Source organism: Vulpes lagopus, chromosome 1, assembly GCF_018345385.1.
Source record: "Vulpes lagopus strain Blue_001 chromosome 1, ASM1834538v1, whole genome shotgun sequence".
Lineage (NCBI taxonomy): Eukaryota > Metazoa > Chordata > Mammalia > Carnivora > Canidae > Vulpes > Vulpes lagopus.
The window spans coordinates 67976618-68000248 of record NC_054824.1 but is presented as its reverse complement, the minus strand read 5'-3'; the positions used below and the strand labels follow the sequence as shown (position 1 = coordinate 68000248).

At 36.5% G+C, this 23631-nt stretch overlaps 1 protein-coding gene across 3 annotated transcripts in view; it reads left to right on the top strand.

Annotated features, from left to right (window-relative positions):
* MAPK14 (mitogen-activated protein kinase 14) overlaps nucleotides 1-23631 on the top strand; it is a 75675-nt gene that overhangs the window by 34652 nt on the left and 17392 nt on the right. For all 3 annotated transcript variants that reach the window (XM_041739947.1, XM_041739866.1, XM_041740003.1), the window contains exons 4-8: nucleotides 12494-12605; nucleotides 13518-13547; nucleotides 13885-13932; nucleotides 15082-15196; nucleotides 15762-15833. In XM_041739947.1, the coding sequence (XP_041595881.1) occupies nucleotides 12494-12605; nucleotides 13518-13547; nucleotides 13885-13932; nucleotides 15082-15196; nucleotides 15762-15833 (377 nt within the window). The remainder of the gene's footprint in view (nucleotides 1-12493; nucleotides 12606-13517; nucleotides 13548-13884; nucleotides 13933-15081; nucleotides 15197-15761; nucleotides 15834-23631) is intronic.

Genomic DNA, 23631 nt, shown 5'->3' with positions numbered 1-23631 from the left:
TTCTTTTCTTTTCTTTTCTTTTCTTTTCTTTTCTTTTCTTTCTTTTCTTTTCTTTCTTTCTTTTCCTTCTTTTTAAGATTTTATTTATTTATTCATGAGAGACACAGAGAGAGAGGCAGAGACACAGGCAGAGGGAAAAGCAGCCTCCCTGGGTTGAGCATCTGCCTTTGGCTCAGGGCATGATCCTGGAGTCTCAGGATTGAGTCCTTCATCGGGCTCCCTGCATGGACCCTGCTACTCTCTCTGCCTGTGTCTCTGCCTCTCTCTCTCATGAATGTGTCTGCCTCTCCCTCTCATTCTGTGTCTCTCATGAATAAATAAAATCTTTAAAAAAAAGAAAATTATTTTTTTAGAGCATCTTTAGCTTTACAACAGAATTTAGAGGGAATGCAGATTTCCTGTATACACCCCTGCCCCCCACATGCATAGACTCCCCCCTTGTCAATATCACTCCTCAGAATGGTTCGTTTGTTCTTTCTTTTCTTTTCTTTTCTTTTCTTTTCTTTTCTTTTCTTTCTTTCTTTCTCTTTCTTTTCTTTTTTCTTTTCTTTTCTCCTTTCTTTTCTTTTCTCCTTTCTTTCTTTTTCCTTTCTTTCTTTCTTCTTTCTTTCTTCTTTCTTTCTTTCTTTCTTTCTTTCTTTCTTTCTTTCTTTCTTTCTTTCGTGATATGTCATGTGGCTCACCTTAGTGCTGTAATTCTATGGATTTGGACAAACATGTAATGACATGTTAACATTTAATATTGTACAGTGTATTTTCACTGCCCTAAGAATGATGGGTTCTGGTATTTTCCCTAGATGTGGAAGAAAAGCTGAAGCTGAAGTAATGTATTCGTGAATACCTCTGGAAAACATTTAAATCAAGTCTGAGCTATACTCTAAAATTTTGGGTCTCATGAGGATGGATTTATTTAACAAAGGAGTTGGTGAATTGCCAACCTGGGAAAATGCTGTATTTTAGTTTAATCAGGCATTCTGGAACTGGATTATGAACCTGTGTTTTTTTTTCCATGTGAAAAGATCTTATTTAAGGCTAGTGTCTATTTGAAAGGTGAAGTTTTATCCATTGTTGTGCCTTTGGGTCCTTTATCCATTTGAAGGCCCACTGACTACAAGCATACTCACTGAACTAAAGTCGCATTTATTTCTTCATCCACTCAGCAGGTATTGTTGCTGCGGAGTAGGAATCTGTTCTTTCTACTTAACTGTACCTGGGTTTTGGCCATTTGTTTATTTATTTCCAACTTTATTTTATTTATTTATTTTTTTAAATTTTATTTTATTTATGATAGTCACACAGAGAGAGAGAGAGAGAGGCAGAGACATAGGCAGAGGGAGAAGCAGGCTCCATGCACCGGGAGCCCGACGTGGGATTTGATCCTGGGTCTCCAGGATCTGACCCTGGGCCAAAGGCAGGCGCCAAACCGCTGCGCCACCCAGGGATCCCTATTTCCAACTTTATTGATATAGTTACATAGAACATTGTGTAAGTTGGGTTCTGATTATTTACAAAACAAGAACTGAGTTCATCTCTTGGGAGCAAATCTCAGTACCACTTGTTGAATGTTTGCTGAACAAAGTGTTAGAAAAAGCCTCCAGATAATGGGAAACACCACTCTTTCCCCTTAATGAAATCAAAATCTTACTGGGGAAGGAAGTAAATTCAAAACGCTTTTGTAACCGAGTTACCAATTGGGTGTAAGACCTTGGACAAGCCACTTTGCCTCTCTGGACTCCAGTGGTTCTCTAATCAAGCCTCATAGGCAAATGATGAAAATTGGGGTGGTAGATTTCTGAAGTGATTTTAATACTGAAGAACCTCTGAAGATAGAATGATGAACCTAAGTTTGCCTTTGGAAAATGTTTCATTGTTTGTTTTTCTATGATGTTTGTATTACTGAAAAAAAAAAATAGTACTTGTCCAGGACTGTGGTTATTTCAGTGTTTTCCAAAGTCATTTCAGACTTTGCATAAGAGACCAGACATCTTCACTTACAATTGCAAGGTTTGCTAATTTAAATAACTTTTGGGCCAGATAAATAACATAAATGAGGCTCAGTATTCTACAACTGGGAGTGGTAGGATCTGTGGTAAAACAGAATACTCGTACTTTCTTAAAGCAATCAAATTCACATTAAAACAAAACAACCAAACAAACAAAAACCCCAGTATTCTGGCCAAATCCAACACGCTGAAGGCTAGAGTGGTTCTACAGGTTAGCAGGTCTAGAGCCGGCTATAATTTTGAACATGAATTTTTCGTGCTAATTAATAAAATCTCTAGTTACTTTTCATATTAACAGTCAGCTTTTAATCATGTGTTATGTGTATTTGTGCCTTTAGGTTTTAGTTAGCACTTTTATCATACAATTAAAATTTTTACTGAATTTTTAACCTCTTGGTTAATAAGCATTGTGCATACTTCATTTGTAAGACTCTTACTTTTGAGAGAAGAATGATAGTGAGTTTTGGTCATTAGGAACAATGTGCAGTTACTGACTCTAACAGAGATATTCTTTGGAAAATGTGGAATTAAAAGATGAGTATATCAAGTTGTTCTTGACTGCCATATGATGTGGTTGCACAGATGGCAAAATTTTATAGAGATATATCTAGACCTTTTAAATGATTGGAAATCATTTGGACATTCCTATTGGTTTCTTGATGCTATTGACAGGAAGTGGCATATACATATGCACACTCATGCTGTAAATATTTAGTTACCAGTAGAAGTCCAAAAATTTTAAATGGCCAGTATTAGAACCTAACCCCTATTGTAAGCTGCACCTTTGTGGAACAGTATTGCCTTTTCTTAGTTATAGTGGTTCTCTGATCAAGCTTAGGTAGTGAAGAGTTTTTGGGCTTGGAGCAATTTCCTCAAATTTCAGGAAAGCTGAATTGTCATGGTAAGCGGAAAGCAGTCCCTATTTACCCCTTTTTCCTTTTTTTTTTTTTTTTTTTAACAATTTCATATTGCAGGTTTCTCATACCTGAGTTGCTTATCTCTCCTTAGTTCTTGAAGAAGGAAACGAAAATGTGGTTTTAGATTCTTCTATGATCTAGCAGAAGACCTTACAATATGGTTGGTCAGCAGCCATTGTTTTAGTGGAAACCAGTGGGCAGATTATCACCTAGTTTAGGGTTACAATTGATAAAAATGATCGTCTAACCAATAAGCAGCCTTTTTTTGTCAGTATAAAAGTTGCTAAGCATACCAAATAGGTAAAGGGAGTTTCTGGATTTACATTTAACCTGACTTCATTCAATATTTGAATACTCATCCTATACTGGGCATAGGACTAGTCTCTGGGGGATGTAAACATGATCCCTAATAATAGAGGTGAGACTCCTAATGAGAGAAAAGAATATTTTAAATAACCAAACAAAAGACGGGGTGGTCAGTTCTGGAAGATCCTACATGATTTGTTCCTGTGCACTCTCTGATCTCATCTATGTTCTTTCCACTCGTTCTCTACATTCTAGCCACTCTGGCCGCTTTGTTCTTCCTTGAGTACAGACATCTACATTTTCAGTAGGACCTTTGCCCCGGTTTCAAACATGGGTCTGAACACTCCCTGCCATATCCATTTGACTGGCTCCTCCATTTCTTTCAGGACTCTCCTCAAAGGTCTCTTTACCACAAGCTCTTTCCCCCTCACCACCATAGCTGCAATCTGCCTCCACTGTCAGTGTCTGCTCCTCACTCCATTCTGTTCTTAGCAGATTTTAACATCCTATGTTTGTTACTGTGTCTTTGGCTAAATCTATTTCTGATCACATTTTCCTTGATCCAGGGCTACGATTATTATTTGAAAGTCTGCTAACACTTCTTATTGAGTAAATACTGTGATCGATTCTATGTAAGCTGTCAAAACGAAAGGCATTCCAGTTGCAATGTGGTACCTGTTTTTCATGAGAGAAAGCATAATTGTTTGCCTAAAACAACTAACGATCAAGTCAAATTTGTAATGTTGAGGCAACACATAGGGTATTCAGTGATATCAGAATACGAAGGAAACTTAGTGGAGGAAAGCCTCTGTAGAAGGTAATAACTATATTTGAAGAAACAGATAACTATGGATGGGGCATAGTTGAAATTTATCCCAAAGAAATGAAGGAAATGTGTAAAGTGTACAGAAAAAGAGATTAGAATTGAATGGAGAATATTAAAGGAGTAGATAATCATTGATTTTTCTTTTATATTTGGATAAAAAGTGTGTACTAAATTAGCAAATAAGCATTATCTACTTGGAAATAATGCTTTCTTCCATAGCTGTGAAAGAAATACCCAGTCTTGTTGTTTGGGCTTATAGAAATACTTTCATTCTTTGAAAATAGGCTGAGTGCCCAAGATAGGTAATAGAAGAGAAGTAGTCTAGGAGAAAGATGAAGGAGGTGAGGCTCCTTGTAGATGCCTTCCCTGGCTTACACTTGAAAACTGAATAAATTACAAATCCTTTAAGAAAATACCATTGAGTTTTTGTCTGACATGTCAGTAAGATGCCTCTTTTTTGTCAGATGAGGTGATTTCAAGCCATCTTTCCCTCATTAACTCCTTCCTAAGTCTGGGTTGGGGCCCTCTCCTCTATGTTCTCTAGCACCTTGATGTTCCCTTTAATAGTTCTAATCATGCTGTATTATGATTTTCTATTTGTATATGTCTTCCTTTCATCTTTTTCGTCATGGCATCCCCAGTGCTCAACAGGTAATATTTGTTGGTGGAGTGATTGAAGAAATGACCTTGTGCTGTCTTGTTTATAACTGGTTGATGACCTAATTTTTCTGTAGTACACTCAGTGCATTCTCTTTCAACTAGCTTTTTTGTTTTTATCCTGTAATGTAGACCATATGGTAGAAGATTGAGTCTAGTTTGGTTAATGCAGGTAATTTAGAGGGCACCACCTCTCAGTAATCTTTGTTTCAAATGAGAATAGTTTGTTGTGAAATAATATGTCTACCTGGGTGCTAAATGGTGCCTTTACTTCTTACATTAGAACTTTCTGGTCTGCTGACCAGATGAGATCGTTGGTATATTTCTTTTTTTTTTTTTTTTTTAAGATTTTATTTATTTATCATGACAGACACAGCAAGAGAGAGAGGCAGAGACACAGCGAGAGAGAGAGAGGCAGAGACACAGGCAGAGGGAGAAGCAGGCCCCATGCAGGAGCCTGATGTGGGACTTGATCCCGGGTCTCCAGCATCACGCCCTGGACCAAACGCAGGCACCAAACTGCTGAGCCACCCAGGGATCTCTCGTTGGTATATTTCAATAAAATTCTCTTGCTCGGTCTTACTAGTAATTCTATTTGAATTGTCCTGGGTCATTCGATTACATTCAGTAGTAATTGAGTGGTTACTATCTACCAGACACCATTCTAGTTCCTTTAAAGGACAAAGAATTTTGTCCCCTTGAGCATTGTACAGATAGATAACAATAAGCATTGAGCATTTAAAAAGTTAGATAGTATATTAGCAGGCAATAATGCTATGGATGAAAAAAGAAAAGGTAAAGTAAGGAAGGGGAATTAGGAGTGTGAGAGCAGGGGGTGAGATGCAGTTTTAAATGGGTGGCCAAGGATTGGCCTCATTGAGAAGGTGAATTTTGGAGTAGACATTTGAAGGAATAGAAGAATTAGACCCACAGATATCTGGGGGGAAGAGCATTCTAGGCAGAAGTGCATTCCAAGCAGAAGAAACGAGGAATGCAAAAGTCCTGAGGTGGAAGACTGCTGAATTGGAATGGCAGCAGGGGGTCTGTGTGCCTGGAACATGGAGGCCAGTATGGAGCTAAATGAGAATGGAGCGGGGAGAGAAGTGGATGATGATATCAGAGAGATAACTGGGGACAGGGTACTGGATTATGTAATAAGGCTTTATTGGCCGTTGAAGGGATTTTTATCTTTATTCTAAATGAAAAGGGAAGTTTTTTGAGGAGAGAAGTGACACGATCTGATTTTCTTTAAAGAATTTTATTTATTTTTAAAGAATTACTCTGCTGCTGTGTTGCAAATAGACTGTAGCAAAGTCCCAAGGATCATTGGATGCATTTCAGAGGCTTGTGGTTACAAACTGTTAATCTCTGTGATTATTTTAAATACTTTGTTTAAATATGGAAATGTTTTTGTCTTTTGATCATTGCTTGATCAAATAGAGGTGACAGTAGTAAACATGTCAATCTATAGACGTAGAAAAGACTTTTTTTCCTACATTGGTTTTTTTTTTTTCTGTATAATGCTTTAAAAAGAAAGGTGGTAGGGAAAGAATCTTGACAATTGGGTGTTGTCCAAGAAGTGCTTAATAAACGAAGCTCTAGGATGGAGTGCTGTCTAGAGTACTGAAACCATTTATTGTAGAATTGTGCCTTTTTTGCTTGTACAGTAGATTTTACTTATGAATCACTTTGAGAAATGATTTATGCTCCTTACATTTGATTAAATTTAAAGGAGACTGTCTTCACAAGAAAAGTGAAAAGCGAGATTTGTATTAGGCCATGTAATTGTCTTTTCAGTTTTAGACTAATAAAGTCCTACATACTTAATTAATTTTTAATTAATTAATTAATTAATTGAGATGGAGGGCGAAAGGAGAAGGGCAGAGAATATCTAAAGCAGTTATTCTTTTCTCATGAGTGCAGAGCCTGACATGGGGCTCCACCTCAGGATTCTGAGATCAAGACCTGAGCTGAAACCAAGAGTCCAACACTTAACCGACTGTGCCACTCAGGGGCCCCTACTTAATATATTTTTAAAGATAAGAGAACTAGGGCAGGGAAAAGAGGGAGTCATTTGTTTCCATTGGCTGCAGCCTCTGTGTTCACAGCTCACATTTGCCCAGAATCCAGAGACCTCCTCAGCTAAGGACCCCATTATGCTGGATATTTTCATTCTGATATTTTTGCCATCATTAGCCTGGTCATTCTGTCCTACATCATCTCTCTGGTCTAGTGGCCTGCAGCTGTGGTGGGAAGCCCTCAGAACAATTCAGCGGGGAGGAAGGATGAAGCTGAATGGCCAAGCATCCTGCTTGGCTGACACACCAGTGGATTTTTTCTTCTGGACATTATTTGGGCTCCTGGTCTCCAGTCCAACAAGAGGCCTCTTATCAGCAGCATCAGTCCTGTTGCCTTTCAGACCTCATCCAGAGGCTTCTGGATATGGTTAATCACTGTCAAGCTGGGGGTGTTTTGCACTCAGCTGGGACATCAGGAATTTGTGGACATGGCTGGCAGCGCTGTGTGCGTGATAGCTGTAGATAGAGGGTGTTGAGGACACAAAGCTGAAATGTAGACTCGTTAAAGTTACCATGGTGAACTGCTCAAATATTCATTTTGAGAGCCTTTCTTTAGGTGTAAATGCAACTACATATTATGCTAAAAATATGTTCTTTCCTTTCCCTCTTACATGCAGGAGGTTCCCTTGTATTGGTCCAAGAGCACGTTGTCTATCTTCATCTGTGAAGTAGTCACTTTATCACTGTCTTTACAGACTGCACAATTGGAGTTTGTGTAGTATCTCTTTTCTCACTCTCTAGCCAAAAGGAACTCGTCATTTGAATTTTTAAGATTTATCATATTTTTTCTACTCCATACCACTTGTGTCCCAGCTTCTCACTTAGAGAAATGGTTATTATAGTCCTCATTCTTTGTGACTGGCTAAATTATAAATTATTGAAATAGGGTAGCTATAACTCATCTTGTTATTTGAGAAAAACCTCTCTCTTACCCCCCAATAAATGTTTTTTTTAATATTATCAAATGTTCCTTTTCTGGAAGAAAACTTTCAATATATTTCTTTGTCCAACTAGAGTTGAAGAAACTAGATATTTTAGAATCATGACTAGGCTTGGGTCCCAAATCTGTGGTATTCAAAAAGTCCATCATAATTGTTCAACATTTGATTTTTCTTTCTAGCTTAAAAATAAACAAGGAGGAAAAAGAAGATTGGGGAACTAGATAGCATTCCAGCTGTTCCCAAGCCAAACCTCCATTAATTTATTTGAGGTGTTAGGAACACTGACAATAGTAGTTGTATCTTTACTAAAATGTAATTAAATGTGCAAGGACAAATGCTGTAGAAATTATGTAGTTATCCATGAATGCTCCTTTTGGAATTGACTTATTTAAAATGTGCTCATCTACATTTTCCTTTCACTCTCTTGTTTATTTAAAAGTTTATACCATTTCCATAAACATTCAGTAGCTTTGCATGATGCTTGCTTTTGTCCACTGTTGGAAGACTTATTTTTGGAAACCTTCCTTTATACCATGAATTGGAATTTGACAATTGGTTGTTGTAGATTGGTCTTTGAGGTTCATGGAAACAATACACAGTGATGAGGTTAGTTTCTGCAAGACACTTCTGCCACAAATAATGCTTTTCAGTTTACCTAATTGTAGCCTGGCATCAATGCTTGTTAGTTATTACTACTTAGACTAATTAATCTTATATATTTACATAATGTTTTGAGTTTCACCTTCTGTCTGGAAATTTTAGTGATAAAATGGATGTGGTCTCTGATGAGGACAGTAGTGGAATATCCTAATTCAAAGCATAAGCTCTTTCTCTCTCAGATTGGGAGTCAGTGGCCTTCTGTTTGTGTAGGATTTCTTAAGTCACTGGTAACCATTTAAACACAATAGCTATACTGGAAATTACTATGGTTGCATTGGTAATCCCGCTTAACATCTTTGTAAACTAGCACAGACATATTAGTTTTGATTTTTTGGTTTTATTTCATGACAAATTAAGATAGATTCTATGTGGAATCATCTAGAATAATGTTTTCTTTCTCTTTTAAATTTAAAAGAGAAATTTTCTCTTTAAAATTATTTTTCTCTTTAAAATTTTTTCTCTTTTTCTCTTTAAAATTATTTTTTAAAGTCATAAAATGTAATTATTTGCAAAACAAACTGACAAAATAGAAATTGGATTCTCTCTTCCTCAACCTGAGCCTTGCAATTTATCATAATTGATATTATGGATATAGCAACCATTACACTAGATCTTCTGGGAGAAATCCTGATTTCAAAATATTGACAACATTCTCATATTTGTTAGAATATGTGTCAGTTGGTATTAAAAAATTCAGTGACTGTGATTAAGATGGAATATTGTTAGGCTTTTGCCAGCTTTCTTCTTTCATTAAAGATTAACTTTGATAGTAAGTATTGAGAATTATTATGGAAATTATCTGGAGATGCTGCTTCCCTGGTTATTGTGATGCTTATGAAACTTTTTTAAAAAGATCATTCTCAAAAAAAAAAAAAAAAAAAAAAAAAAAAAAGATCATTCTCTTGACTTTTCTTTTTTTTAATTTTTATTTATTTATGGTAGTCACAGAGAGATAGAGAGAGAGGCAGAGACACAGGCAGAGGGAGAAGCAGGCTCCATGCACCGGGAGCCCGACGTGGGATTCGATCCCGGGTCTCCAGGATCGCGCCCTGGGCCAAAGGCAGGCGCCAAACCGCTGCGCCACCCAGGGATCCCTTTTCTTTTTTTTTTTTTTAATTTTTTTAAATTTTTATTTATTTATGATAGTCACAGAGAGATAGAGAGAGAGGCAGAGACACAGGCAGAGGGAGAAGCAGGCTCCATGCACCGGGAGCCTGAAGTGGGATTCGATCCCGCATTCTCTTGACTTAAATTTGAAGTCAACTAGAAGAATTGGAGACAATGTGTGCCGTGATTAAGATCATGCATGGTCCTGAGAGCAGTTTTCTGATTCAACCCCTGACTTTACCACTCCTTTAACCTTGAGCAGGTTACATATCCTTGTTCTGCCTCTGTTTCCTCATCAGTGAAATGGGAAAACTAATGGGACTTACGTTACAGAATTGTCAGGAAGAGTACATGAGACACAGGCATAACAAAGAGTGCTTGGCACAAAATAAGCACTGACTGCATTTGGTTATGTTATATTGAGTTTGGAACATCTCTTAAAAGAGAATTATCTTTATGAAACATTTCAAAAAATCCAATTTATTCTTTAAGTTAGGTTAGAGTCTGTCCTTTCCTTAAGGCAGTATAATTGTGCAAGCTTTTAAAAACATGAAATGCTAAAAAAAAAAAAAAAAAATGAAATGCTAAAAATCTTAATTTTACATGTAGGCCAAGTTCTGTTGATCTTTGTGAAATTGGGAATTGATGATATCATCCCAACAGGGAAATTATGAAACAGAAAAAAAATTCAATTCCTCCTTAAGGAAAGAAAGTAATAATAGTGTGTGTTTATGTGTGTAAGAGTGTGTGAAGAGAGGTCATACACATATTTATTTATACAATACATTAATAGTAGATTTAAATTTACTGGCCTGGCTTCTTTCCCTCCAAATTTATAAAAAAATAAAAATAGAAATGAAATAAAATCAGCATTCTTTATAGCTCAACTGGTATACATTATTATTCAGCATCAGGAATGAATAGTGATTCTTTTACAATAGATAAAACCTAACCTGCTTTTTTAAATTCAGCCTTTTTAGTACTGATCTGGTTTTTATGTTCCCATAACTGTGTGTAACACAGTAATGAATGGGTAAGGCATTGCATCTAGAATATCTATGGTGAACCTGTTGGACTTGAATGTAATCATTCCTAATCTCACCACACCTGTGAGGAGAGGTTCTGGAATGCCCCATCTTACTTACTTATGTTCCTCCTTCCTTTATACTAAATGCAGGAATATTGTCAGTGAACAATATCCTTTTACCAGTGAAACCTGACAAAGGAGATTATAATTTGAAAATTTAAAGACAATCCTATTTTAGATTCTACAACTTGGTTTATAATAAGGTGAAAATATAATAATAGATTGGAAAATCCAAGATACTTTATTTTGGCAGTGCATTTAGTTGCACTGTGTATTTCACATGCAACAGAATTTTTTTAAAGAACTGATATGAACACATACATCATTCTAATCTTCATCTTTACTTTTTTTTCTTTAGAAAATTTAGGAAAAGATACATCAAGTAGGAACGAGTATAGAAATTTTTCGAAAAATAGATGGGAGGTTGTAAAATTACAATAGGGGTGTTGCAAATGAGCCTCCCATGTGTAGTTATTAGGTGTTTAGTTATCACTGTGGTACTTACTGGGTGGCCTTTTCTTTTTTTCTTTTGTGTATCATGATAACTGTACTCTTTAATCCCCATCACCTATTTCACCCATCACTCCACTGACCTCCTACCTGGTTTGTATAGTTTGGCTTGTTCTCCATAGTTAAGAATCTGTTTCTTGGTTTGTCTCTCTCTTTCTGTTTTTTTCCCCCTTTGTTCAATTTTTTCTTTTTTAAGTTGTACATATGAGTGCGATCATATGATATTTGCCTTTATGTCACTTAGCATTATACTCTCTAGCTTCATCCATGTTGTTGCAAATGGCAAGATTGCGTTCTTTTTATGGCTGAGTAATATATCATTGTATATACATATATACTTTATCTTCATCCATTCATTTATCAATGGACACTTAGGCTGCTTCCACAGTTTGGCTATTGTAACTAGGGCTACAAAAAACATAGGGGTACTACATGTATCCCTTTGAATTAGTGTTTTTTTATTTTGGGGTAAATACCCAATAGTGTGATTACTGGGTTGTAGAGTAGTTCTATTTTCAATTTTTTGAGGAACCTCCATACCATTTTCCACAGTGGCTGCACCATTTTGCATTCCCACCATTAGTGCAAGAGGGTTTGTTTTTCTCCACATCCTCACCGACACTGGTTGTTTTCATTGTAGCCATTCTGACTGGTGTGAGGTGATACCTCATTGTAGTTTTGATTTGCATTTCCCTAATGATGAGTGATATTAAGCATCTTTTCATGTGTCTGTTGGCCATCTGTGTGTCTTCTTTGGAGAAATGTCTGTTCATCTCTTCTGCCCATTTCTTTTTTTTTTTTTTTAAGATTTTATTTATTTATTCATGAGAGACACACACAGAGAAAGATAGAGACACAGGTAGAGGAAGAAGCAGGCTCCATGCAGGGAGCTTGATGTGGGACTTGATCCCGGGACTCCAGGACCCTGCCCTGGGCTGAAGGCAGGCACTTAACTGCTGAGCTATCCAGGGATCCCCTCTTCTGCCCATTTCTTAATTGGATTATTTGTTTTTTTGGGTATTGAGTTGTATCAGTTCTTTATATATTTTGGATACTAACTCTTTATCAGATATGTTGTTTGCAAATATCTTCTATTTAGTAGGTTGCCTTTTAGGGATGGCCTTTTCTTAAATCTTTTAGGGCAGCCTGGGTGGCTCAGCGGTTTAGTGCCTGCCTTCAGTCCAGGGCGTGGTCCTGGAGACCCAGGATCGAGTCCCACATCGGGCTCCCTGCATGGAGTCTGCTTCTCCCTCTGCCTGTGTCTGCATTTCTCTCTCTTTCTGTCTCACATGAGTAAATAAATAAAATCTTAAAAAAAAAAACAACTTTTAGAAGCCTTATGAAAATAAGAGCTTTCATAGGGACCCTGGATTATCGTGTAACTCTCCCATTAATTTCTAGGTATCTGGTGACCCATCTTATGGGAGCAGATCTGAACAACATTGTGAAATGTCAGAAGCTTACGGATGACCATGTTCAGTTCCTTATCTACCAAATTCTCCGAGGTCTCAAGGTATATTCTTCCTCTTTCCAAAGCTTAAGAAAAGGAAGAGGAAAAAAAAAGAAAAAACCTTTCTTTTAGGTTTTTTTTTTAAATTTTATTTTATTTATGATAGTCATACAGAGAGAAAGAGAGAGAGGCAGAGACACAGGCAGAGGGAGAAGCAGGCTCCATGCTCCGGGAGCCTGATGTGGGATTCGATCCCAGGTCTCCAGGATCGCGCCCTGGGCCAAAGGCAGGCGCCAAACCGCTGCGCCACCCAGGGATCCCGAAAAAACCTTTCTTATGGAAAATTTCGAACACTCACAGAATCACAAATACAATCATAGTGTAATGAACCCCTACGTTTACACAGTGACCACAATTTCCAACATAGGACCAATCTTTCCTTTGTATTCCCCAAGCCCTGGATTATTTTAAAGCAAGTCTAGATGTAATGTTGTTCCACTCATAGATATTTCAGTATGTATTTCTAAGAGCTCAAGATTCTTCACTCTTACATCTGAAGAGTAGTAATAATTTCTTGATATAATCTAATATCTGGTTAGTGTCATGTTGAAATTTTAAAAACCTCCTCAAGGAGCCTAATTTATTTGTGGGAGGGGCAGATAAGTAATGTTTTAAAATTAAAACACCTTTGACATTTAGCAGCTTTGAGTCCTTATTGAACTCCACAAAACCAATCAGAAAACAAGTTGAAAGCTCTGTTTAACTCATAGCTCAACTCTGAGTAGAGTTGATGGTATAGAAATCATAGTTATGATAAATGTACAGATTACTGTTAATTACTTGTTCTCACTTTTAATCCCACTATATAATACTAACAGTTCTTACTGGTTCATAAAAATATACTTCAACTATGTCATATGATCATAGAGGTTGGAGATGACTTTTTCATTTAATTGACTTTTTTCTCTTTCACAGTATATACATTCAGCTGACATAATTCACAGGGTAATGTATTGTGATTTTGATTAAATTATTTGGGGAGGAGGCGGGATACTAAAGTGGAGAGGACTGGAATTCAGCCAAGATCCTAATCTACACTTACTTTAGCTGTTGAACTATTGATTGATTGTAACTTTGCTCTAAGTTTAAACTGATTAAAGAAAGAAGATACATAGTTTTTAGTTATTTAAAGCTAATTAGGATAGATAGTGACTATAGATGGAGATCACTGATAACTGGATAAAATCTTACCTTTATATTTGGATCTTCATCATTACCTGTGGGGAGACAATGTACCATGCATCATGAAATTGATCATGTCCCCTCTGTACTTACTTCCTAGGACCTAAAACCTAGCAATCTAGCTGTGAATGAAGACTGTGAGCTGAAGGTGAGATGAAGAGACACTGGTAATTGTTTGTTTCAACGTGTAATTATACGTTTGACTAACCAAGCAGACTAATGAACAGATGGATTTGTAAAACCATAACTTTTTATCTGAAAATTCATTTTCTTAGGAATATCAGATTTTGAAACTTGAACCACAGACTTATGTAAGTTTTAGTTTAAAGGATATTGAAGGTGGCATCAGGGGTCTTGTTTGCATTTTTAAATAAAGTTAAAATAGATATTTAATTTATTAGTTATAATAAAGGAAAATTCTAGTCTGAATATCAAATAAGCAATCCTGAAGAGATAATTACTAAATTAGTTTCCTTAGAGAAAATAATTCAAATAGGAGATAAGTAGTTTATAGAGAGTAAGCAGCTCTAGTATTCTTTTTCTCATTTTTACTGTCTTTTTTTTTTTTTTTTTTTTCATTTTTACTGTCTTTTAAACTTAAATACAGTAAAATGTTTCATTTCAAGTGTACTCTTGACAAAATTTTTATATCCATTTAAGCACAAACACAGTAAAAATAAAGAACACTTTATCACTTCAGAAAGTTGGCTTGTGGTCCTTCCTAGCCAGTCCCCACCCCTCTACCCCTAATCCTGGCTTCAGACAACCACTGATCTGCTTACTGACTCTATAGAATAGATTTATTTTTTCTGGAATTTTGTATTAATGGAATCATACAGTATTTCTGTATGTGTGTGTCTAACTTATGCTTAATATAATATTTTAAGCTCTGTGCCATATCAGTAGTTCATTTCTTTTTATTGCTGAGTAGTATTCATTTTACGAATATGCCACAATTTGTTTATCCATCTACATGTTGATAGACATTTGCTTCCATTCTGGTTTGGGGCTATGTATAGTTGCTATGAATATTCACATGCAAGCCTTGGTGTGGATGTATGTTTCCATTGCTCTTGGGTAAATGCCTAGGAATAGCATTTTTTGTTGTGCTTTTTGTAATTTCACTCTTAAAGTTCCTGCTGTGTTTATCGTGTGTTCTTAGCATGGACTAGAAAGTATGTTTATGAAAGTGCTATATTGTTTTGCCTTTTTCTAAGGCACTGAGTTTTTTCCCCTCCTGCTTTATAAGTCTTAGGAGTTTGACTATTCCAGTGCCTGATTTTTCTTCTCTCCTTAGATCTTGGACTTTGGACTGGCCCGACATACAGATGATGAAATGACAGGCTATGTGGCCACCAGGTGGTACAGGGCTCCTGAGATCATGCTGAACTGGATGCATTACAACCAGACAGGTATTGCTTTTATTGGTTTTTGAGCACCTTATTAGTCACCATGTTGGGTGTATTTGGGATTCTTAGGAGTGGAGATGGTGGGAATGGGAGGAAACATCTTTTTTCCCCCCTCAGTGATCCTTTTAAAATTGACAGGAAATATTTCACTTGCTCAGATAGAGAAAGTAGTGTTTTTATACCCAGCTTTCAAACTTTGTGATTTAGTAGTTGGGTTCTTATTTATTTAGATTTCCAACATATTCTGTGAGTACTTCTATCTGAAGACAATGGGTTCATAATTTCAACCTCTCAACAATACTTGGGAGAATCTACCATTTCTACCAATAAGGATCTCTGCCCCTTTATAGACAGCTTGTTTCTCTTGCCTTAGCTATGTTTTGACATCCCACCTATGGAGCCCTTTAGTGGGGTACATGTCTTAATAAGCTTACTTCTATAAAGAAGAGTATAATTGTTGCACCTCAAATATATTGTATATTATAATTTTTCACCTCTAGTTATAGCTTCTTTCAGGTCAAGTATGTTAGTAGTGACATTGTATGCCTTTTCTGTTTAATTTTACCAGTTGATATTTGGTCAGTGGGATGCATAATGGCCGAACTGTTGACTGGAAGAACGTTGTTTCCTGGTACAGACCGTATCCTTTAAAAAGTTTTGGATTCTTGTTTCTTATCTGTATTCCAGTGTCCATGGAAGTATATTACTTTTATCTGTCTCTAGGAAAGGCTCTCAGTTACTTGCTTATATGGTTCAGATATGTGTTACGAGATCTACCCTCTGGCTGAGTACCTTGCCTTGTCAAGAGAGAGGCTTCAATTTCCTTGTGGGAATTAGAAAAATTCTTCATAAGCTAGAGAACTCTTTACATCTTTCACATGTCATCCTTTTGCACTGAGTCCCTTATTATATTAATCTTCCCACAGCAGTTCTGCAACCTGAGCATATTCCCGAGAAGCTCCAGATCTCAATGACTGGGTTAGTCTGCTTGTACAACGCTTAATGAGCACAAGGTACCCATTTATAAACCAGGGGTATCTTTAGCTTACATGTTTGGTTTGGATGTTTAAAAGATTATATTTGGTCCCTATAATGATGTACCTGCTGACTGTCTTTATATTTGTTGTTTAACAAGTAATAAAAACAAGAAATGATAAGGTCATCCTGATGTGTGCCTTTTTTTTTTTCCAGCACAATTTTGTTTTTATCCTAGAATGTAGCCAAACCTTAATTTACTTCCAGATTTGTTATCTAGTTTACGGCTTATCACAGCCCTTTTATTTTAGGTCCTTTCCTATCCGCTGCATGCCCATTTCATGGTTTAGAAATAATATCAGCAAAATGTGGTTTTTGTTGGAAGTCCCATTACTTGCACTTGGGGAAAACATTCAGGTGGGAAAGAATGTTGACTTACGTGTCTAGGATTAGGTTTGAAGATTTTTGTAAAATTCATCTGACTAGCCTATAGTGGGTTTGGTTGAGCTTTAGAGATGCTGCAGTTATGCTGTGAATGTGTTCTATCATGCTTAGAGACCTAAAAGCTGTTTCAGCCCTTCACCTAGGCAAACTCTCATTGAGTTTATAATTAGTTTACTGCTAACAGTTTGGGGTATACTTCCATGGTGACTGTGATGTTCATGTTGTCTATCCACATGTTCGAACTATCTTCTGCTAGAGAAAAAGTACTTTCCTACTGAACTGAAAAACGTCTGCCCCTGAGGCAAAGCTGTTTCTTTCCCTCTGAATATTTCTGCATTGGTACAGAGTTCTGTCTCCCTATATTTACTGCTCTTCATTCCCAGATTCTTAAAAAACTAGTGTTTTTCCTTTGTCCTTTGTTTCATTCACCTTATGTCTGCGTCTTAGAAATGTGGTATATACATTACAGTTGAGGCTAAGAAAATGAGGGAAAATGTGTTATTTCCCATTTTCCTCAGTTACATGTCTCAGAGTCTCATCCTCTAGCCTGTCTTCCCAAGCACACTACTGTGATGCATTTCTCTATTTCCCTCTTCCTTTCGTCTCTTCTCTATCTTTATCTGTCTTCGGTCAGCAGCAGACACTCATGCCTACAGAGATAACCAGAGTGGTGGAGAGAGAGACAGACAGACAGCAGGGTATACTCGTGGAGAGCAAATACTCTGGAATCAGACTACTTGGGTTTATAGGTCCTACCTCTTTTACTCCCAGCTGTGTGACTTTGAGTACGTTTTCTAACTTCTATCTCCTGGTTTCCTTAAACATAAAATGCTAATGGTAAATACCTCACAAAGTGACTGTGAGAATTCAGTGAGATAGTATCTGGAAAGTACTTAGAGCCTGCCAGGAAATGTTAGACATCATCTTCATTAGTGACTTTTGGGAAACAGTTATTCCCTTTACCTTCCCACTCTTTTGTCTACCTATGAATCATTATGGTTTTATCTCACAGATGGCTGTCTACTCCCTGATGGCTTGACTCTTTTAGAATGCTAACTTTCAGGAGCACCTGGGTGGCTTAGTCGGTGAAGCATCTGAGTCTTGATTTCGGCTCAGGTCATGATCTCAGGGTTGTAATATTGAGCCCTACATTGGGCTCTCTGCTGGGCATGGAACCTGCTTAAGATTCTCTTTCTTTCTCTCTCTCCCTTTCCCTCTCCCTCCCCTTCTCCCTCTCCTTCCCCTTCTCTCTCTCCCTCTCCCTCCCTCCCTTCCTCCCTTTCTCTTTTCCTCTCCCTCTCTCCCCCCTCTCCTTCTTCCTCTCCCTCTGCCCTCCCTTACTCTTGCACATGCACATACTCTCTCTTGAGAAATAAATAAAATAAAATAAAATAAAATAAAGCTAACTTTAAACCTGTAAGAAGTCTTCCTTTTTTTCCTTTTGTGAACTTTAGGTAGAAAACCTAGCATTTAGACTTTTTACAATGGGCTTTTTTTTAATACATGAAAATTCATTTCAAAATTCTTATTTTAGGGGCATCTGGGTGGCTCAGAGGTTGAGCATCTTCCTTTGGCTCAGGTCGTGATCCTGGAGTCCTGGGATTGGGTCCCACATCAGGCTCCCTGCCTGGAGCCTACTTCTCCCTCTGCCTATGTCTCTGCCTCTCTCTGCCTCTTTCTCTGTGTCTCTTGTGAATAAATAAAATCTTTATTAAAAAAAAAATCCACAAAATTCTTATTTTAGTAAAGCACCATTTCTTTTCTACTTGGCTCTTTTTTGAGACAGATATTCTCCTGGATCATAAAAATCAAATTCAGAAGATTTGTATTTTTAATATACATAACCCCCATCTTGTCAGTTGCCATCTGTGTAGATGTAGCTTTGGTGGCCTGACAAGGAAAGAGGAAAGTGTTGTCTATTATTTTTTTCTTGCCTGAAGTGTGCAATTGCTTATAGTCTACCATAATGGTTCTTAACTCTCATTTTTCATCAAAATACTTAGGGGAGCAAAATACTCTGGGACACCACCCCAGAGACTCAACCCCACACTTTATGTGGGGTGAAAGCACAGGCTTTGGCATATTTTTTAAGTACCCAGTTGATTCTAGTGTATAATAGTTGTTAAGCACAACTAGAGTTTAACTCAGTTGAGTCTTACTTTTAACTTTTTAGGCTGATCCTAAAAAAACATTTAATTAGGCAATCTTTCTTTCTTCCTTCCTTTCTTTCTTTCTTTCTTTCTTTCTTTCTTTCTTTCTTTCTTTCTTTCTTTCTTTTTCTTCCTTTCTTTCTTTTCATCTTTCTTATCTTTCTTCTCTTTCCTTTCCATGCCAAGGAGATCAGAAAGTTTAGAATTGAGACTTATTTACCTAAGAGGTCGAGAAGGATATTAGAAAACCTCTAATTGAACTCCCTGTTTTTTATAGATGAGAGGAAACCAAGACCCAGAGACGATAGATCCAGAACTGTTATTTATGACTCAGGTCACAGTTTCTTAGCATTATTTTATTTGTTGCCTATTCCTCTTATTTCTAGAACAACTCCTCCTCCTCCTCCTCCTCCTCCTCCTCCTCCTCCGTCCCCGCACAGTCTTTCTTTGCCCAGAAAAGCATGCAGCTACTGCTTATTTGTGATTTTTAAATGCAACTGAATGCTGCGGCAACCTCTAGAGCATGCTCTTTATTTGAGTGCCTTTTTCTCCCTATTTTTCTCATTTATTAACTATCTTGTATTTAGAGATACTTGTGGTTTTAGCTTCTAGATAAGTGCTATCTAATAGAATTTTCTGTGGTGTTGCAAATGTTCTCTATTTGTGCTATGCACTGTGGTGGTTGGTAGCCACAGCCACATGTGGCTACTGAGCACTTAAAATATGGCTAGTGAAACTTGGGAGCTGATTAAAAATATTTCTGTGGTGAAATGTATTAACATAAAATTTGCCGTTTTAACTTTTTCTTATTGTGGTAAAATATGCCTAACAGAACTTCCCATTTTAACCTTTTTAAAATATACAGTTCATGGGCACTAATTACATTAACAAAATTGTGCAACCATCACCACTATTGTATTTCCAAAACATTTTTATCACCCCAAACCAAAACTCTGTGCCCATCGAACAGTACCTCTCCATTCTTCTTTCCTATAGCCTCTGATTTCCTTTCTTCTATTTTCTGAATTTGCTTATTCTAGAAATTTCTTGTAAGTAGAATCCCATAATATTTGTTCTTTTGTTTCTTGATTATTTTCCTTAACCATAATGTTTTCAAGGTTCATCCAAGTTCATCCTTGTTTCCAGAACTTCATTCCTTTTTATGGCTGAATACTATTCCATTGCATGTGTATGCCACATTTTGTTTATGCACTCATCTGTTCATTGACATTTGGGTTATTTTCACCTTTGGCAATTGTGATTAGTGCTACAATGAATATTGGCATACAGCTATTTGTTTGAATCTCTGCTTTCAGTTCTTTGTGGTGTATGTCTAGGAGTGGAATTGTTGAGTCATGTGGTAATTCTTTGTTTAGCTTTCTGAGGAGCCACCAAACTATTTTCCACAGCAGTTACACCGTTTTTGCCCACCAATGATGTATGCGTAATTTTTCCACATCTTCACCAACACTTGTTCTGATTTTTTCTTTTCTTTAAATTATCTTCTTTTTTTTGTTTGTTTAATTCATCCTCATGAGTATGAAGTGGTATCTCTTTGTAGTTTTAATTTGTATTTCCCTAATGACCAATAATGTTAAGCATCTTTTCCTGTGTATATTGGCTATTTGTATATCTTCAGTGGAGGAATATCTGTTCAAGTTGATTATCCATCTTTTTAATTAGATTGTCTTTTTGTTGAGTTTTTAGTTCTTTATATATTATGGATATTAAACCTTCATTAGATACATGATTTGCAAATATTATCTCCCATTCTGTGGGCTGTTCACTTTCTTGATAATGTCCTTTGAAAAGGTTTTGAATTTAATGAAGTTCCAATGTATTGGTTTTTTTCTTTTGTTGCTCTTGTCATATCTAAGAATATATTATCAAATTTGCGGTCGTGAAGATTTACTGTGTTTTCTACTAAGAATTGTAAGGGTTTATCTCTTAGATCTTTGATCCATTTTGAGTTAATTTTTGTATATGATGTCAGATTAGTAGTCCAACTTTATTCTTTTGCATGTGGAAATCTAGTTGTCTCAGCACCAATTGTTGGAGAGACTGTCCTTTCCCCACTGAATGGGGCTGGCACTTCTGGCAAAGGTAATTCTATTCCACTGATCTGCATATCTATCTTTATAGCAGTCCCACACTGTTTTGATTCGGGCAACTTTGATTCCTCTAAGTTTTTGAATTCAGGAAGTGTGAGTCCTTCAACTTTGTTCTCATTATCAAGTGTTTTTTGTTTTGTTTTTTTTTTTTGTTTGTTTGTTTTTTTAGGAGTATTTTTTCTTTTCTTTTCAAGGTCTTTTGTAATCCCATATAGATTTGAGGATGGACTTTTACATTTCTGCCAAAAAGGCTATTGGAATTTTGGTAGAGATTGTGTTGATGTTTTAGTTCACTTTGGGTAATAGTGACATCTTAACAGTATGGAGTCTTCTATCTATGAGCACAAGATGTCTTTCCATTTTTTACTTCTTAATTTCTTTGAACAATGTTTTATAATTTTCATTGGACAAAACTTTCACCTTCATGCTTAAATATATTCCTAGGCATTTTATTCTTTTAGATGCTATTGTAAATGGAATTGCTTTCTTAATTTCCTTTTCAGGTTGTTTATTATTGGTGTGTGGAAACACAACTGATTTTTGTTGATTTTGTACCGTGCATCTTTACTCAATTTGTTTATTAGCGCTGGTAGATTTCTTGTAGGTTCTTTGGTATTTTCTATACATAGGATCATGTCATCTGCAAATAGAGATGGTTTTACTTCTCTCTTTCCAGTTGTTCTGGCTAGAACTTCCAGTACAGTGATGAATGACAGTGGTGAAGTGGGCATCCTTGTTTCGTTATCAGAGGGAAAGTTTTCAGTCTTCATTGACTATGATTTTAGCTTTGTGTTTTTCATAAATGCTCTTTATCATGTCAATGAAACATCATGTCAAAAATTCCTGTGTCTTCATAGTTTTATGAGTGTTTTTAATTTGAATTTTAAAATGTATTAGATTTTATATAGATTACATATAAATTTAATTAATCACATGTGATTACCGGTATTGCATTGGGAAGTTTTAGATCTCTACAATTCTTGTTCCTATTCTGCTTTTTTCTCTCTCTTTTTTTTTTTTTTTGTCAGTCTCCTTGAAAGATTCTTTTAGTACTGGTTGTTAATAATCCTTGGAGTTTCCCTAAAGGTGTAAGAAATACTAATTTTTCTTAAAGGTAATTATACATTATTAGCTTTTTATTTTCATTTATGACTATGTAGAACCCCTCTTCCAGGTAGATCAAAAGCAGTATTATTTTTTTAAGGAATGAAGCACTGCCTTCCAAGTCCAGTTGACTAGGTATATCAAGTGGACATGGCTGGTGGAACTTCATATTTAGGAGAGAGTGAGGATATAGAATGTCTCTTTAGGTCTAGTGCTAACTTATTTCAAATGCCAATCGTTTTGAGAAGAGTGACCAGTTAGAAAATGGTTTTATTAACACTTAATAGTCGGTAGCCTAAGGAAGAGAGGAGGTAAGTTTCCCAGCCCTGTACACGCCAAATACTGTGTTCTCTTCCAGAGGTCACAGCATTTGCTTGCTGTGGTTTTCTTTTCCTAAGTAATCAAATGAATTTCCTAAATGTGTAAAACTTTTTTTCCTTCTTTTATTTTAATAGAAGTGGTACTCTTAAGATATTAACTAGAGGATAATGGAGCTGTTGAGTTATAACCCACTTGCCATTAGCTGCTGCCTTACTCTGTATGAATTTCCTTAGTATATTAAATTTGCTCCTTAATTCTTCTTTATTCATTTTTTTCCTTTTTTTCAAACATTTTATGAAATACTACAAAAAGGCAAAGAATAATGTAATATTTATACATTACATTGTTTATAGCTCTATGTTTATATGCTCTCAGGTTATGTTTATAGCTCTCAGGTTATGAGATAAAACATGACAATAGAGCTAAAAATTTTTGGTGTACCCCTTCCTGTCACATTTACCCCTCACTTGTAGTCACTAGTTTCAAATATTCTCTTATTCTATTTTTTTGAATTAAAAAAAAATATTTTTAGATTTTATTTATTTATTCATGAGAGACAGAGAGAGAGAGAGGCAGAGACACAAGGCAGAGGGAGAAGCAGGCTCCATGTAGGGAGCCTGACGCGAGACTCTATCCCAGGACCCTAGGATCAGGCCCTGGGCTGAAGGTGGTGCTAAACTGTTGAGCCACCCGGGCTGTCCTGAATTTAAAAAAATTTTTAAAAGTAAGCTCTACTCCCAGCAGGGGGCTCAAACTCACAACCCTGAGACCGAGAGTTGCATGCTCTACCAGCTGAGCAAGCCAGGCACCCTTGTTCTCTCTCATTTTAGAATTTATTTATTTGCTTAGGAGGGAGAATCTCAAGTAGACTCCCTGCCGAGCACAGAGCCTGATGCGGGGCTCAATCTCACAACCCTGAGATCATGACCTGAGCCAAAACCAAGAGTTGGGCACTCAACCAACTGAGCCACCCAGGTACGCCTGTTCTCTCTTATTTTTTAAAAAAAGCAGTTTTCCTAATAAATGTTGAAGAAGAAGAATATTTCACTAGACTATTTGCCTTTTCTTCTCCAACTTGAAAATACAGATTTTTTTTTCTCCCAGAAAAGTTTGGAATTTTCATCTGTATCCACAAACCTAGAATACCTTAAGAATTTGTGTGTGTGTGACAGTGAAAATGACTGTTCTGACAACCAAAAAGAGAAGAAAGTAGGGTAGGTCTTCTCATAGCCAATACTGTCAATACTGTCACCAGGAGGATTTCCTACCCTCCAAACATTAATATTCTGGATTTTGTTTCATTGAAAACTGTGGGTCACATGCAGCAGTTAGT